Genomic DNA, 17,896 nt, shown 5'->3' with positions numbered 1-17,896 from the left:
ATTTTCTTGGCATTTCTTTCAATGATTTCTCACTAAACACATCAGTAAAATCACATTGCGTGACTGTTAATGTTGGAAAGGAATAAACTTTTTTGTAATTCCTGGAAGAGAAGGAAATAAAATACCAGAAATTTACGCCATACGACTTTTAATACCAATTGCAATTTGTTAACATGAAAAACGAATTGTTTCCTTCTTTTTAGTGGGAAACAAGTTTCAGTTTCAGCTTATTGATTCCATATTTCACACGTCGATACAAATATTACAATATGTAACGATTCTTTGTAAATTATAATCACACTAAAAGAACTAGAAACATGTTACAAATTCAGTTATTGATCGAGTTATTTGAAGAGGGTGTATGGCATGGCAAATACTGGTTAAGCCATGTCCCATTTCAAAACTACATTTAATGCTTGTTTGCACTAGTTCGGCCTGGGGGGATTAGACCTCCCTGCAAGGTCACTGACAGGTGGTTATCTCATCAAATATGCTCTCAGTATTATTAAGAAAAGAAAAAGGGATCATGGGGGACCAACAGGCACCGATTAATAATTGTTTGCTGTATATAGGGCGCAAGTAGCTATAGGTAGTGCAGTTGGGCTTTAAGAGTCCCGTATTGCCAGGTTTAAAAAGTTTTTTTTATATTTCCAATTTTACTTTCCTCGTTTTATTCACTTTCTACAGTCCCATTCTATCATTTCCAGTCTGTAAACAACTAAGCTGGGAGTCGTCAGCTCCCAAACCTGTTTTTTCTTTTTAATTCGATACAAGACGATTCACAAATGTTGTTTAATGATTTTCCCGATTTTTTTCTCTTAGTTCATTTGGAAATAATACTTTTGTATGCGTTTGTTGGAAAATTACATATTCCCCAATTTACAGTTAGGCTAAAAATATGCTAATTTAGAAGCCTTCAAGTCAGGGCCTGCATAACAGCAGGACTGAAGAGTTTAAGCCTTGAGAAAGTATGTTAAAGAGAAAATTGAAGAAAGAGAGAAATAAAGAATGGTTGGCCTTCCAGTGTAACAAAATGAGGTACTAAAATAATTATGCTCATCTGACCGTAATCAAACTACCCAAAACCCATAAGCTTCCGGGGGCTCAGCCCCTGGATCCTCGCCAATCAGTAACCTGCCAGTGTCACAAATAAGGTATCAAAATATGCTCATCTGACCCATATTACATGCTTAAAACCCCTGAGCTTCATGGGGCTCAGCCCCATGGAGCCCACGCCAATTATAGTGACCTATATATGTCTCAAATAACGTATGCTAAATAAATTATGCTCATCTGACCGAAATGACATGCCTAAAACCCCTGAGCTTCCGGAGCTCTGCCCCCTGGACACCAGGGGCCTTAAGACGGCCCCTGAATGCTCATCTAATCGTATTTAAATACCTAAAACCCCTGAATTACGGGGGTTCCACCCCTGGGCCGCAAGGTCCCCAAGGCAGGCCCATGGATGCTCATTTAACCGTCATATCTAAAACCCCTATAACTTTCGGACACCAAGGGCCCAAGGGGAGCTCCTGGATGCTCTTCTGACCGTAATTAAATGCCTAATCCCCTGAGCTTCCGGGGGCTCCGGCCCCTGGGCCCCCACCAGGGGCCCTAAGACGGGCCCCTGAATATTCATCTCTTATCATTAAAGGGATCCGGTAACTTTGTCTTAGATTCTGACAAAAAATTCTGGATTTAGCTCATGATGCATTGATAATTATAAACCTTTAGATCAGTCAGGAACCCCATGACTTTTACAAGCCGATCGCCTGTCTGATTATCTTGATATTTATGATTGGAATTACAAATTTTGAAAACCGTTCGCCTGACGGTTTTCATAACACTACAGTCTATTGGGGAAAACGAGTATGGTAAAACCGGTCACTCAAAGATTTTTACTTTTTTGAGGCACTTCTTAATCATTTTGAAGCGCAATTTTGTTAGAGCTTCAATATTACACCATATCACAGACACTGTTAACACGTAGGGCCGTGTATCTCAGATTTAACATTGTTAAACGATCCCTTTAAAGGCGTCATTACTGTCAAGCGACTAAGAGCAACTTCCCTAAAGTTCGCTCGCTACGCTCACTCGCATTTATAGATGATTGTTATTTACCAAAGGTTCTTTCAGTCTTCCACTCCGTCGCTCCACCGCCCCTGCACCTGGTATGGTATGGGCCATGGGCGGAGAATTGTTTTCAACATTTCATCAAACCTAGATGAAAATAGTGATGAGGGGCATCTGAAAGTTAAAGATATATTGCAAAATGAAAAAGAAATTACTCTTTTTTTCTTTCTTTTTTTTCTTCTTTTTTGTCATGCATGTGATAACAAAATTGTAAATGCTTTTGATCTGCTTGGATAACTTTTTTTTTCAGAGCCTGAGAGGGGAAAACAAAGACTGCTACGCATTTATGAAAAACCGTCATCTACAGATATTCCTATATTATTCGGCCTAGACCCTTATATTCTAAATGGGCTCTTTAATTCCTAAGGAACGAAACGTTAACTTTTACCTTTCGCCCCTGAGCTGAGGAGAAGTCACTCATATTTTATATTCGTGGCAAAATCTCAAGACAGTATCCCCGGAAGAAAAAGAAAAATTTGATAAATTTTTGATAGATGAAAAAACTATGGTTGCCGATGTCATGTCGGCATATACATCTTCAAGCACTAGAGGGTGTCGCCGTTTTAGCACGGTCGAAATGTGACGTCATCAGCTCAGCCGGTCATAATTTCGACCTCGCCCTGTGCATTGGCCAGTACATGTATGCGCTGTCGACAGAACTAGCCTGAAAAGTACCGATTTTTGTTACAAATCTTTCCTATTTTGTGCTAATAGTAGTAAGTATTTACGTAGATTTTAATATTTGTAGTACATTTAATGAAATCATGATTAAAGAATATGTTGCAATCGCTTGAATTATTGTTTCTTATTGACTGCATTTTGAATGGTGGGCCGAAATGCTCTCTCCAGTCGCAGAACACCCTCGACACGCTATTTATATCCCATAGCTCTGGCGAGAGTTGCAAAGCATTTCCGCTCGTTTTTGATCATGTTGATAGACCGATTTAATATGGTGCATGATCAGATGTGGACTTTTTGTTCTTGAGACTGGAGAATATGATTACATGCACATCACGATTGTATTTCAAAATGATGTCGATATTTTTAAGTTTAGAGATTAGTTTTAATTTGGACACAGTAAAAACAAGAGAAATAAGAAATCTAAATTCTAAATCTAATCGGAACAGAATTCAGAAAAAGCGTGTCTTGTGAATTGTGTCAAACTCAAAATTTCATGAATGATGATGCAAAGAAAATTGATTGATGTTCACATTGATTGAAAATGTGTGGACTGTCACCTTGCCTCGACATTGTGAATCTTCTGAAATTGTGTGGTGGTGCAGAATGTTATGGTGTTATTAAGTAGGTTAATTGTAAGGGATTAAGCTAAGTCTTGTACTTGTGGAGTTGTGTGCCAATGGCAATGCCAATGCCAACTTTGCGTTCTAGGATGATTTTGACACAAACGATTGAATTAAAATTAAAATGTAGATTGTTAGAACACTTTTTTTAATGTTTTTTTTTAAATTTCTTGTTGGCACATTTTGAATTTGAGACAGTGTAGACAAATCTGAGTCAATCCAGGCAGGGGTCTATGCCAATAAAGAAGGGATCCTAAACCTTTAGTTTACCTTTGTTCATATCACTAGATCTAGTGTTCTGAAATTGCATTTTCATATATTTTGTCTTTGTTATTTTGGAGAATCCATGTACCTACAATACAGCCAGCACTCGCATCTTTGGTCAAGAAATTAATCCACAGATTTGCCCACACATTCATACAAAGTAGCAGCATTAGTATACTTTTTGTGTATTAAGAACTGTTGAAGACGACTGAATAGTTGAAGAAAGGGAAAAATGAAGTCGGAGAGTCCAGCCGTAAATGAAGATATTAAGCTGTGAAGCTTATTTATTCAATCTGTAAAGACAGATAAAATAACAATGACAGATTTAGTATCATTCATGTTACACAAGAATGCAATATATAATCCAAATTATCTGAACAAACCAAGTAACTGTATCTATAAAGATTCATTTAAACACATTTGCTTTTGTTCTATAAACTCTCAATCTTGACCTCGTCCTTTAACTAACAAAAATCCAGAGTAACCAATGGTTACAAAACCTTATGCATTTTCTAATATGCATTACTTTCAAATACTCATACTTTCAGAGTTTCTCAAACCAACCTGACTTTCCTTTAAACAGATTACTGTCAATTTGCATGAACCAAAATAACTGTAAACATCTTTATCTTGCATCCATACACAAGCTTGATAATTTTCATCTATCTTCCAGGCCTTAAATTTCGTCATTTTTAGGGCAAGGCCAGTTTGGCCTCGAGTACCTCATATTTTTAAGGGCACCAAGGCCAAAATATTTTTACAAAAAGGGCATCGAGGCCAAAATATTTTACAAAAAGGGCATCGAGTATGAGGCCAAAAAAATTGATTCTATTTTTGTTAGATGTCATGTGTATTTTATGAAACTTGTGCAGGATCAATTTCCCATGACTTTTAGCACCAGCTTCTTCACAGAATGTATAGAGGTCTACGGTACATACAAACAAGCAGGCGCGTAGCCAGGGGGGGGGGCACGGGGGGCCCTAAAATTTCCAGGACCGGTTGAAATTTTGTAGACCCCTTTTTTTGACCTCGATCAATTACATGTATGTGCCCCCCCAAACACCAAACTCTGGCTACGCGCCTGCAAACAAGGCGGCGGCCCGCAAGCCTTAGATTTAGCAGCCAGGAGCAAGGGGCAATTTTTTTTTAAAGTTGCCCTTTGCCACGGGAATTTACCAGAGCAAGGGGCAATTTTCCAAAAACAGATAGGCCGCTTATCTAATCATAAGTTCAAAGAGAGTCTACAAATGTTAATTTCATAATGTGAATAGATCGAACGATCAATTTAATAACTTTTTAATCTTAACAATATGAACAGGAAAGATTGATTAAGAACATCAAACTTGCACATTAAACAGTATTTTAAAGTAACTAAAAATATTGATGAGCAAATGAATAAATAAATTGTCAATTTCACAAACATCGAAAGTCAGAAGGACTTAATTGGCAAGTTTACCTGGCCGGGTATTCCAAATCAAAATCGCACCTCACACACAAACCTTACGCCACTCTCTCGGTAGTAGGAGCAAATTTGAAGAAATTATCTTTTTAACTGTTGTATAGAAAGGTCTACATAGGCCTAACTAATGAAATAAGATGTAAAAATGTCCTTATAGACATTCGACAGCTGAAAGTGACACGCTCAGCTCAGTTGCGTAACGTGCATTCACGAAACCAAAATCGTTCCTCGCACACACACTCTCGCCACTTTTGGTGGGAAGCTGTCGGGCTGGAAGTTTGCCAGCGAAACCGATGCACCCTCGGAATTTTACCGGGACTCGAAACGTTCGTCTTGGGAAGCTGGCGGGGTAGCTTTTTGAAGCGAGGTCGGCTGGTGGCAAAATGAGAGTAACTACGATCGAGAACATCGAAGGTGTTCTTAACTTATTAATAAGATAATTCTAAATTCTATTTGAGATAAAATAATAAACTAGGCCTACAAACAAACCTCGACAGATCTCTAATGACTATTTGAATGCTTGTTTATTTCTCCATTTGACGATTTGTTTTCTTGATCCTGGCCGTCCTTCGATTTGTACGTACGTGCGTGCGTCAACAGCATGCACCATATGCATATCATGCGATCGCATAACATGAACGTACGTACGTACGTGCGCTAGCGCATTGCCTATATAATAACAAAGGGCGCATTTTCACGGTACTTGCGCCTTATTAAAGCACTAAATACGAAGCTAGAAGAGAGCTCGTGGGCGGCAAACTGTTCGTGATTCGTGTATTTTTACTGTTCTAATAATTTATGGGCGCATTTTCACGGAAAAACACTTGCGCCTTGCCGTCTAGTTTTAGATGATTATGGGCGCTTTTATGGGTGGTTTTATGTGCGCAAATTTAAAATAAAAAGGGCACGTCCAGTTGGAAAAAAAGGCACGTCGGCCAGTTTGAAAAAAAGGGCACGGCCTTTTTGGCCGTGAATATATCTTTTTTTGGGAGGGCACCGCGGCCAGTCATAGGGGCATCGACGGCCTGGCCGTCGATGGCCGTCGATTAATTTAAGGCCTGATCTTCATAGTTTAAATTCCTTCTAAAAACCTCAACAATGGATTGTCACTTTAAATATACTATATGACCTTCGACTGACTTTGACAGGCGCTTAATTTGCATATTTATGCTCGCCTAAGAAAAACTGTCTTATAAAATGACTTCATACAATTTAAATCTGTTTGATGAATTAAACTTAAATATCTGACTTGCATAAAACTTCCCAGTAATAATCTAGAGATAACACTTCAATACAAAGTAAACTATCTGGCATAACTTGTAATTTACACCTGTAATTTACATCTGTAATCTACTCCTGTAATCTGTAATCACTACAGCAAGCCTTCAAGTTACATTATTAACTCTTAAAAATGATTAAACACCGTCTTCAATTCTGACTCTAAATACCATGCCAGAGGTGCAAAGCTTAACCTTTCACCAAGTCAATAAATGGTGTCTTGCAACTTTTAAGCAAGCTAAATCAAATTCCACAGACTAACTTTTGTCACCCAAACAAACTGCATAAAATCCAAGATTCTAGCATGCACAAATATAAACATCCTTTATCTTTAGGACTTCTACATATATACACTGTTTACTCTATAAATGACATAAAACAATATTTGCCTAATATTGTAATTCTGTTTTGACAATTATCATTTAACTGGAAAAATACATGACGAAAAGTGCGTGTCATGGGCGCGGCCATTTTAGGTGCAGCAATCTTGGAATTAATGCCACACGTGCATTATGCAAATGAGTTAATTACAGTTCTTTAGAGTCCGTTTTACAGTTCAACTTGAATCTATCTTATTTTCCGTTTTAAGAGTTCACATTCCCGTTTATATTAATCTAAACACTCACTTCTGTGGCGGGACAAAACTTCGTCGGGAATACTTCTATGACAACTGATGGGTTAACTGGGAAACTAGTCAAACTTGACTACATTTCTGACTGCGTTCTGTGCTGACTGAAGAACATGGCGACAGTGCCGAACCTAACCTATAGTAGCTTATAAGAGCAAAAAAAGAAAAAAAGAGAAAATCTAAACCAGGCAAAAATCATCGCTCGGCGAAACAACGACCTCTGTTGATTCTCACCATTTCAAACACCACTGTACAAAACCCAAGTGAACCGAGTTCACTCAAAATCGGTACTTTAGTGACAATTGATAACACCTAAATAGCAGTAAAATATAATCTTTTCGTGGAAATGTCCTTGTAAAATAACAGTAGGCTTCCGGTAATGAAAAACAAAGAACAAACAAACAAACACACATACAAAAAAACCGAATACAACATCATGATGGGGGAACATCACTCTTAAATTTACAATTTCAAAAAGAGCTCCTGTAAACAGGAAAAAACAACAATTATACTTTGTGTGAGACGTACATTGCCCACGCTTGTAAGATTATCCAGATATCATACCAGCATGTTTATGCGGCTGCAGTTCAGTAGGCCATCGTTAGAATAAAACAGGATTTCAGGGTCTTGGAGAGATTACTAATTAATGTATATATGTACATGCAGGCCTACCTACATGTACTTGTAATACTGTATGTACATGTACCGGTATACGGTACATACTTAAAGGGATTGGGTATCTTCATCTCAGATTCTATTTAAAATCTTGGATTTAGCTCATGCTGCAATCATAATTATAAACCTTTAGTTCAGTCAGAGATCCCATGACTTTTACAAGCAGATCACCTGTCTGATCATCATGATATTTATGATCGGAATTTGAAATTTCAAAAACTGTGTTCCTAACGGTTTTTATTATTTATTACACTACAGTCTAATGGGGTAAATGAGTACCAGTATGGTAAAACTTGTCACTCAAAGATTTTTACTTTTTTGAAGCACTTCATGATCATTTTGAAGCACAATTTTTTCAAGGCTTCAATATTTGAACACAATATCACAGACACTAATACACACGAAGGGCCATACATCTCAGATTTGTAAAACTGGAAACATTGTTAAACAATGCCGTTACCAATGAGCAAGATTTTCATTTTTTTTTTTTTTTTTACTGTTCTGAAATGTTCTTTCAGATGGCTCCATTTATAGCTATTTGTAGGCCTACAGAAACTGTATTTATTTATTTATGTAATGTTTTATTGTTTAATTAACATAATTTTTCTTTTCTTTTCTTTTCAGGTCTAATTGGTCTAATTTCCTAGACATAGCATCTAATTTTCACACACAATGAGGGAATACAAGCTTGTGGTTTTGGGCTCTGGTGGTGTGGGCAAGAGTGCTTTGGTAAGTTGAAATTAAAATTATTTCCTCCTTTGCCAGTTATTACTGGATGGTGTAGATTACACGTTTATCATTGAGTTTCTAGAATGGTAATATATTTCAATGGATTCATCATTTCTTCCAAATCATATAGTGAATTAGCGATATTGTTTTTAACTACCAGTATTTACAATATAATCCTCCCAATCCCATAGGCTTAATACATGTACCATCTGGTAGCCATTACCCTGTATCATGGATGTGCAAATTCAATTTTAGACACTCTATTTTAGCTATTTATTAACAATCATGGACAACTATTTACTCAGCACTTGCATGGCACTGGACATACCTTCTTCAAAATCGTCCTAAACGTTTAAAATTGAATTGAAAACTTATTTGCCATTTTAGGGTTTCTTCGGTGAACAATGTATTTTATGCAAATTTTGTATTTTGTCATATGATACCTGTTGAAAAAAGAACATAACAAATGACGTATGAGGACACTACACTTGGAGACAGTACACAAACTGAACAATGCTGTCAGTAGCCCCCATAAACAATGCTTTCCCTTTCAACTACATTCCAGTATAATTTCTAAAGCTGGTGAATCACCCCTGTGAGGGCACATAGAATCACAATGACACATACCCTCCAAGACCTACTTGTGTGTGTGGGAGGACCAGCTTGTAGTGAGAAACCTTTCACGCATGTCCATAATCCTTTCCATTTAGCTAAAGTGGGAGCTTTTGTTTTGCCGGTCTTAGGGCAGAAACTGTTTTTGATGAGTAGGTTTACTAAATATTTAACTTTCATTTTCAATCAGCCCACATTTAAAAGAGATGCTTCTTCTTTTATTATAATGTTAAACCGATGAATCATATTCAGGCAAATAACAGCTATTGCTCAAGCAACAATCTTACTTGCATGTTCACATTGTGGAAAAGATTTACCTGTTTGGCAGATCATATTTCTGGCCCACTGTGCAAATGCAGTGTTACTGTATGTATCAAGTGTACATGTAGGTTGGCCTTTGTGTACATGCATGCCCAGTACACGTAGTGCATTTTCTGTTTCCTGCTCAGCCAACAAGTTGGCAACGTCAATACATGTGGACTGCATGACCTACATTACATGTACGTCTACGTGTATTTCTCATTTTCTCTACATTTGGTATAAAAAGCCATGCCGTTTTTTGTAATTGTAAAATGTTCACATTTTGTCATGAAAGTCTACATGCAATTGGTCAGCCCAAATCATGCAACAGGGGTCATTCATTGTGTTACGTTACGTACATGTAGGCCTATACAATGGAGCTTTCACTTGTTTACTACATGTACATGTACATACTGGCATATACGGGCATAGACCTAGAGTTTTATTAAGTCCATTGACCCAGGCAGCATTTGTACCTTTAACCCTGACAGCATTGATTTCTCAAAACCAAAGAAATGCATCAAGTTTGTTTGTCATGTCCAAGAGAATAAGCTTTTCATCAACCTTCCACACCCAACCTATCCACAGTAGTGTGAGTGACCCTGATAAATACTAATCCGAAATCAATCTACCCTAGCTTTCCTGTCCATCACACCTCAGCATTACGGTAGCCTGCCAAACACCGGGACAGCATTGTGTGACTGTTAGGTTTTCATTTCACATATTCATTCTCTTACATGTAATCTAAAATCTACTACCGGTATGTAGATCTGTACAGCATGTATTCACAATCACAGGAGTGCTGGTATTAAAACAGTGGTATTGGAAAAAAACAAGATTTTTGTCATGTTTGGTCTACATAATATATAATTCATGCAAGATGTGTGGATATTGGTACAAGTGCACTACTACCGGTATTTTTGATAATAAAGAATGTTCAAGCAATCAACCATCATAGCCTGTTCATACATAATATAGTTTTATTAGTTTATAAGCAATTAATAGGTTGCTGCAATTGTTTTATTTCCTCTTGTGCACTCATTGGCCTACATGTGTACATACATGTACAGTAGGTTCATGACATCACAAAAATGTGGTATCTAATTTTTCATAGAAATCAAAATAGACATTTAGACTTAATATAGCATCATGTCATGTGTATTGTGTTTAAGAATGTTATTCAATATACATTATCAACAGGGTATAAAGTAATATTATTTGTTTTTGCATATAAATTAGATCAGTCATCAATCAATTGCATTTGGCCCCCCAAAAATTAAAAATTCATGGTTAGATCATCTGCATCTTTTGCAGGCCTATTTGGCTCTATTTTTGTGCATTGTTTAAAGAGTTTCTGGGGGCAAAGTGATGGAAACCCTCATCTGTCTTTTCCAAAAAAAAATAACAATTAACATGAATCAAATTGAAATGAAGGCTAACTCTAAATTCTCATTCTGTAGATAGAAACCTATTGGAAATGCACATGGTATAAAAGATGACACCTACTTACATGTACATTGTGAGGTAACAGAAGCACTGTAAATTTTATAATTAACTGGGCTAATCCACATGAATAATTCACATGAATAATTCAAGCTGCTTATTTTAGCTTCTATAATCACATGTTGAATCTGTTAAATCTCAGATATCCGAGTGGTTTTGTGTGTAATTCCAAAGGCTTTGTGTGGGAGAGGTCTTATTGTTGCAAAGATAAGGCTTAGCCGACACATGTACTAGTACGTCATACATTGTACATGTACATGTATGCAGGGCTGTCAACTTTGGGGAAATGCTACGAGGGAGATCGCATGCAATTTTTTTTGGGCTCAACAGGGAAGGGGGGGGGGGCAGGGGTGTTGAGTAAGAAAGAAGAAAAAAAATTGAAGTACTCACTACCCCACCCCCTTCCATTGTAAACATGTACAGTATATATTGTTCATGTTTACTGCCACACAATCACACATACTGTACACACACATGTATACATTTTATGTACATGAACATGTACATGTAGCTACAAAAATGCACTTGTAGTAGTACTTGTGCATGTAGGCCTACATAATAAAATTCAATTGGCTCCATTTACATACAGTATGTACTGTACATGCACAGTGTAGCAAAAGGCCTTTATGTGTACAGTTTGTACATGTTGGCTTACTTCATAAATGTATGTTTACAATTACATATACAGTGCCATGTCAATGTTGGCCCCTATCTCCAACACCAAAAGTCACATTTGGTAGATGGACTACTATCATAGAACCTGTAAACTGATTCAGTCTACCATACCTGTATGTCCATACAACATATTTCACCACTCACTATTTATTTGATTACAATGTAGCCTGGCTACAGCTTGCTTGATGGGAAGTATTGTGCAGTAATGGTTCTGGGATCAGTGGAATGTACTTTGGAATTTGAATGATGATCGTAAATTCACTTCATGTTTTGTCACAAACTACTACAAAGAGAAAATGTATTTACCAGTATACTTAAATATGAAGTGGGTGTTTTCCAAGAATTATTATGAATAAAAAGAAAGAAGTATTGGGGGCTTTGTATGGGTGGAGTGGGAATAAAAAATGTGATTTTGAAATATAGAAATTAGTACACTACTGTACACGCAGCATTGGTACAGACATCTGTTATGAAACGGAATGGCATGCTGGCCAAATTTATGTTGATGTGATGATTTCTATTTTTGTAATAAAAAGTAAACTTGAGAACTTGATGTGCTTATAAACTAGCTCTTCAGTCAGCAAATACATGCCAAACAACTTTCAGTTTAGTATTGATTAAAACATGTAGAATTTACATGTCGGAAAGGATGAGAAAAACAATTCTGATTATTGATGCAGCATTGTTCTGTCCTAGATTTGAAAGTATCCTTCTAAAATCTAAATCCAAACTTTAACAGGAAATCTTATGGTTGTTTTGAAGCACTTGATGGTATTGTTCAACAAAACTTAGCAGTAATCTTATCCTTCCCCCTTCTTAAAATGACAGGTCACCCTAATACTAATAGAAACAATGGTGATGTCAGATTGCCAGTTGAGTAAAAGATAATGGATCCTTTGAGGTAAGAAAGGAAACCGATAATGTGTATCTCCCAATAGATCCCTGGATTCTCAAACGACTTCAAAGATTCAACGCCAAGGCTAAATCCTCCATCCCGGCCAGCACTGGAAAAGGGAGTAGTGACGCAAGAAGATGAACAAGACAATAATACATATCATATCACCTTACAATAACATTTTTTTATTTTTCTATTTGTTTCTTGCAGACAGTACAATTCGTTCAAGGAATCTTTGTTGAAAAATATGACCCCACAATCGAAGACAGTTACAGAAAGGTAAGTCAAACTCATTGTTTGTTTTCTGTTGTTACTAAAATGATTTATCTGCATGTGTTGTACAAATAAATATTTCCACTATCATCAAATAGCAAGAGGCTTTGAAAATTGAAATGGCCATTTAAGTATAAATCTTTGACTTTTCAATTTCTTTCTCGATAGATAGTTCCTACCGTAATTAACGGTGTATTAACCGCACCTTTTTGCCGCCGAAAAAAAATTCAAAGTCGGGGGTGCGGTTTATACACAGTACACCAATTTTTTTTTTTTTTTTTTTTTTTTAAGTTTCGATTTATGGCCCTCCACCTGGTGCTATGCCTGGCACTCTGAAACTAGAACAACATTCAAATTTGTCTGTCATCTTGGTTTGAAAGTAATCTTTCTGATAGATTTCAATATGTAGTTGATAAAAATAATTCCTCCAATTTTTCTTCTATTACACGGCGTACCACAAGGTTCTATCCTAGGTCCTCTACTGTTTTTTAAGTCAGCAAAAAAAAAGTCGGCAAAAAAAAAAGTCTGCCAAAAAAAGAAAAAAAGAAAGAAAAAAAAACTTTTTAAATTTTTTTTTTTTTTTTTTAGGGCGAAAAAGAGGGGTGCGGTTAATGCACGAGGGCGGTTTATACAACGTTAATTACGGTAGTCTATCAACATGTGCCACTATGCTATTTGCACTGCTTCAAATGTAAATGAACAATTTTGAATTATGTCTTACATATTCTCATTCAAATTAAAATCAACTCTTCTTTAGAATGTACCGTAGATGTCTGCTCACTTAAATTTCATATATCATCACAGACACCGTCATGGCAGTCTGTGTTTATGCTTGTTATATAGCCTTGAGTGCTTAGAGTGAATGTTTTTATCAGAGCTTTCATAAAAACCAACATAAAATACCCATAAAGCCTGTCTTCATCAGCTCAAGTTGGCCGAATAGCCCGCTATATCTGATTCGGGAAATTAGCCCGAAATTACAAAATCGCATCTTCATCAGCTCAAAACTCGAGCTAGAGAAATTTGCTCAGTGTTCACGCATAGTGCAAATCTTCGGGCTGGTAAAGACAGACAGGACAAATAGCAGGCTATTTTGCAAACTCGCCCAAGATATCTTGTGAAGATTTCCTGAGCAAATAGCCCGCTACTTGTCTCTTCACCTGCCACATAGCCTGCTATTTCATGATCAGGCTAATTTTACCGATTCAGAAATAGTGGGCTATTTGGCCAAGTCGAGCTGATGAAAACAGGCCTATAATAAAAATGTGCCATGTAGCACTTGAGGTTGTTTACTCCACCAGTGAAGGAGATCCTAAGGCCCGTCTGGATGGCATGGTTGCATCAAATAAAAGAGGCAGCAGCAAAGCAAAAAATGTAATATCAATTTCATCATTCATTGCGGTTGAAGCAGACATTTGCCTGAGCCCCGAGAATATCAATAACAGAATCTAAAATTGATCATGAGGTTGAATAAATCCCGTCCCGTTGCCTGCCTGTGATTGTACCGCAGTCTCACTGCCACCCTAAAAAAGAGATGTTGGCAAATACATTGTTATAGCGCTTAGAGACTTCGGTGGTAAGCGCTTTATAAGTAAAGTTTTTATTATTATTATTATTATTATTATTATTATTATTATTATTATTATTATTATTATAACTCTACATGTACATACCTACAATGTAAGTACATGTACATGTAGTTTAAATATTGCACTACATCTAAAAAAATGAATTACATATTTGGATACTGTTGAGGTTAACCCTGTAAGTTGGGCTTGGGGCTTTGATTGGATCAGAAGATCAGAGCGGCAAAAATATTGGTAAAAATGCATAAAATGGTATGTTAGGCGTTTAAAATTGATCCCCCTCCCCCAAAAAAAATGAATTAAAAAAAAAAAAATATGAGCGACTAGAAAATGACGAGCGGGCGGTGAAGGACAACCAAATGAATTTTTTTTTTGGCCCATTAAAGTGTAGACTGATTTTCTTGTTTTTTATTAGGTTTTTATGGTTGCTATCTTTTTCACTAAGAAGCTATTCATTATTCAATGTACAGTGTACATGTAGGTGGTCATGGAAATTCAACCAGGAAAGTATTTTAATAAGAAAAAACACCCAACATGTATATCTCAGTTTGAAAGCCAAGGTGTTATCATTTGACAAATAATGACACAATGCCAATTGCCAAGGTCATTCTGGTTTGGTTTTGTTTTGTTGCTGGAGTGTCAAAACTCAAAAATTGAAATAAATGACCGTGAATGAACAAAGAGCTGCTTTTGAGAGGAAAAGGAGAAGCAAAGAAGGTGTGTTTGAGCTCCTCACCCTGTTTCAGCAAGTATACATGTGTTGTATGACCAAAACATTTGAACAATTTGTTCAAGGGAAGAATATACATGCATGCACTATTGCACTTACACATGTACATGTACCGGTACTAGTAGGTGCAATTTTATTGAGTAATATTATTGAGTAATTATATTGAGTAAGTGATTGTTAGGAAATATCTAGGGCTTATATGTCAGATAATTTTTGTTGACATGCTGCAAAGTTATTTGCAGATCTATAAAAGGTAGAATAGATACATGAACAGTTGTACATGCATCTACATGTACAACATATGCGGGCATATCTTGATCAAATTCAAGATGGTACATGTACATTATTTTGTCTGTGGTTTTTCTCCCCATTGTTTTTACATGTACATTCTATTTAGAAGATCTGAGTTCATATACTTTTTATATGACTGATAACTACTTGGTGATCACTAGAATTTAAGTAAACAATGTAAAACTACCATTGTACACTCATCTTTTTATTGAAATTGAAAAACAAAAACAAAAACACTTTAACCGTACAGCTACATGTAGCATATCACATCAAAGAGAAGCGCGAGGCATCTCACACATGTGTGGATGCAATTTATGCGAAGATGCTATTTAAAGCTGTGATATCGATTACATGGCTGGTGTTGAGAGAGAAGAGAGATATGGAAGGACACGTCATACTGACTGTCCATCCAGGCAAGATCTCTTGTAGACTATCATGTTGTCTCCTTGTAGCAATATGTAGGTCTATATGTATGTTTTATTACTTTCAAGTAAACATGTTTGCTTCATGATAATAACATTTAAGCATACAGGTTCTGAGGAAATTTATTCCAAATCACACATTTCAGCATAAAATGCATAAAGTAGAAAAAGGGATGTCTGATCAAGACATCCCTTTTTCTACTTTATGCATTTTATGCTGAAATGAAAGGCATTACCGGTATATGCATGTACCTGAGGGAATGCCTTTAACTCTCTGCACATGAATCTACTTTAATTTTGGGCCTTTTTTCCTGAAGATTATCAATTTCCAGACATACAGTACATGTACGTGTACATTGGTTGAAAGTCCACAAAGCAGAGGGCAAAATACCTCTTGAAATGATTGTGGGAAGGGAAACTATCAAAATAGGTAATATCTTGCTACATAAGATAGGAGTAATTTGTATATTTATTGCATCGCATACTCTTTGGCTTTTATGGATGTATGGTACATGTACATTTAATCATAAATATTTTGTTCAGTTTTGTTTTCCCTTAATAAATTATTTAAGAAGCAAAAGTTTTGATCCCCTATGGTAATTACAAAAAATATCTTCCTTTTATGAGCCTCTGAAAGTTTTCCTGTTAAAGTTTTCCTCCAAAATCATGAAATGATCCCCCTTGATGTATTTGACTTCATCTGAAGTTATATCAAGGAGATGTTCACTCCTTGCAAAAGGCCAACCTGGCCATCAGCCACTTTCATCCATTTCTGCCAAGATTGGAGTTTACTAATTCAGGAGATGACTGATTAATCTGTCCAAGTGTTTTCTACTCCATCATGAACGATGCAGATGATAAACGTTCTCTTAAAATAATCTTTGACGTCATTCATTCCGCCTCCTTGTCTCCTGCAACCCTGTAAGACTGATTGGAGTAAATTTGTCTTAATTAATTGATGAAGTGAAGGATATCCCTGGAAGTATTTATCTTTTCATGGCTTGCCCCCTCCCATGCCCCCTCCTCTATTTAGCACCTTGACTGATGCGGGTGTTTTTGTAGGGTGCGGCAGTCCTACAATATGCACCATGCCGCTGGCCACTGAAAAACAGATATTTTTTAGGATTCTGTATTTTCGAAAGTAACCATTAGTCTTACATTCTACCTTTGGTTTCATGTTACAGTATGGTTTTCAAATATTTCAAGTTTGTACCCCAAGGCAAACAAACAAATGTTGAATTATTTTGTTGGTTGATATTTTTGGAGTTGACCTCTATTTGACTGGGCACACCCAGTTATTGCATGTTTATGAACTTTGTTATTTGCAGACATACAGGATTTTGCTGTATACTTTCTCTCCACCCCACACTCTGTGCTAAAAATGCAATATCACCAGGGGATGTACACCCTCCGTTAGTCTGGTGCTTCAAGACTCGCTGAAAATATCAGAATTTTTCAGTGATGACTTAATTTCTTTTTTTCTTCACACAGATCAGGTTATTTGAGTAGTCTGTGGTACACTTTCCATTCTGCAAAAAATCTGCGAAAGTATATTATTCATCAGCTTTCTGTACATATCCATCCTTCCTAAATACATGCAAGTCTAGGAAATAGAAATGAGAGAGGCGGTTTTAATAAACGGCATATGCCCAACTACAAGTATTCTGTGTTTGTATAAAGATAAATTGTACATTCAAATAAAATGCAATTTTTGTGCAATGAAACTCAGGATCCTAGTTTATGCCACAACAACAAACAAAAAAATACAAAAAGAGGAAAATTCTGATTTCCTTTGAATTGAAACTGAAAATTGGCCGGTTGATTGCAAACCCACATCACATGTGATAGATTCACAGGTTGCTTGTTTGTGAAAATCCAGAAGCCATCGTGTCTGAAAGTTGAGACTGCTAGAGGATAGTAACCAATAGCTGCCTATCCAATATTGATATGAAATATCATTTGTGTTCTCTTTCTGAAGCCTGCTGAGGTGGCAGGCTCTTGTGAGGTGAGAGAGGATGGGCTGTGACAGATGGTTGTTTTAGGGATAGGCGTAGGAGGGAGGGAAATTGGAGAGGCTGGCTTTGGACAAGCAATATTGTCTGTTTGGAGCCAGAAGGATGTTAACTCATATATTCCTATACG

General features: G+C 36.7%; 1 protein-coding gene across 2 annotated transcripts in view; it reads left to right on the top strand.

The window, feature by feature from the left end:
* The first annotated feature begins 2,720 nt into the window (after positions 1 to 2,720).
* LOC580151 (ras-related protein Rap-1A) overlaps positions 2,721 to 17,896 on the top strand; it is a 34,671-nt gene continuing 19,495 nt past the window's right edge. For both annotated transcript variants that reach the window (XM_780223.5, XM_011681843.2), the window contains exons 1-3: positions 2,721 to 2,849; positions 8,363 to 8,467; positions 12,663 to 12,731. In XM_780223.5, the coding sequence (XP_785316.2) occupies positions 8,411 to 8,467; positions 12,663 to 12,731 (126 nt within the window). In that variant the 5' untranslated portion in view covers positions 2,721 to 2,849; positions 8,363 to 8,410. The remainder of the gene's footprint in view (positions 2,850 to 8,362; positions 8,468 to 12,662; positions 12,732 to 17,896) is intronic.

Source organism: Strongylocentrotus purpuratus, unplaced genomic scaffold (assembly GCF_000002235.5).
Source record: "Strongylocentrotus purpuratus isolate Spur 01 unplaced genomic scaffold, Spur_5.0 spur5_scaffold_6, whole genome shotgun sequence".
Taxonomy (NCBI): domain Eukaryota; kingdom Metazoa; phylum Echinodermata; class Echinoidea; order Camarodonta; family Strongylocentrotidae; genus Strongylocentrotus; species Strongylocentrotus purpuratus.
Note: the sequence above shows the minus strand (reverse complement) of the source record. Positions and strands in the feature narration are given on the sequence as shown.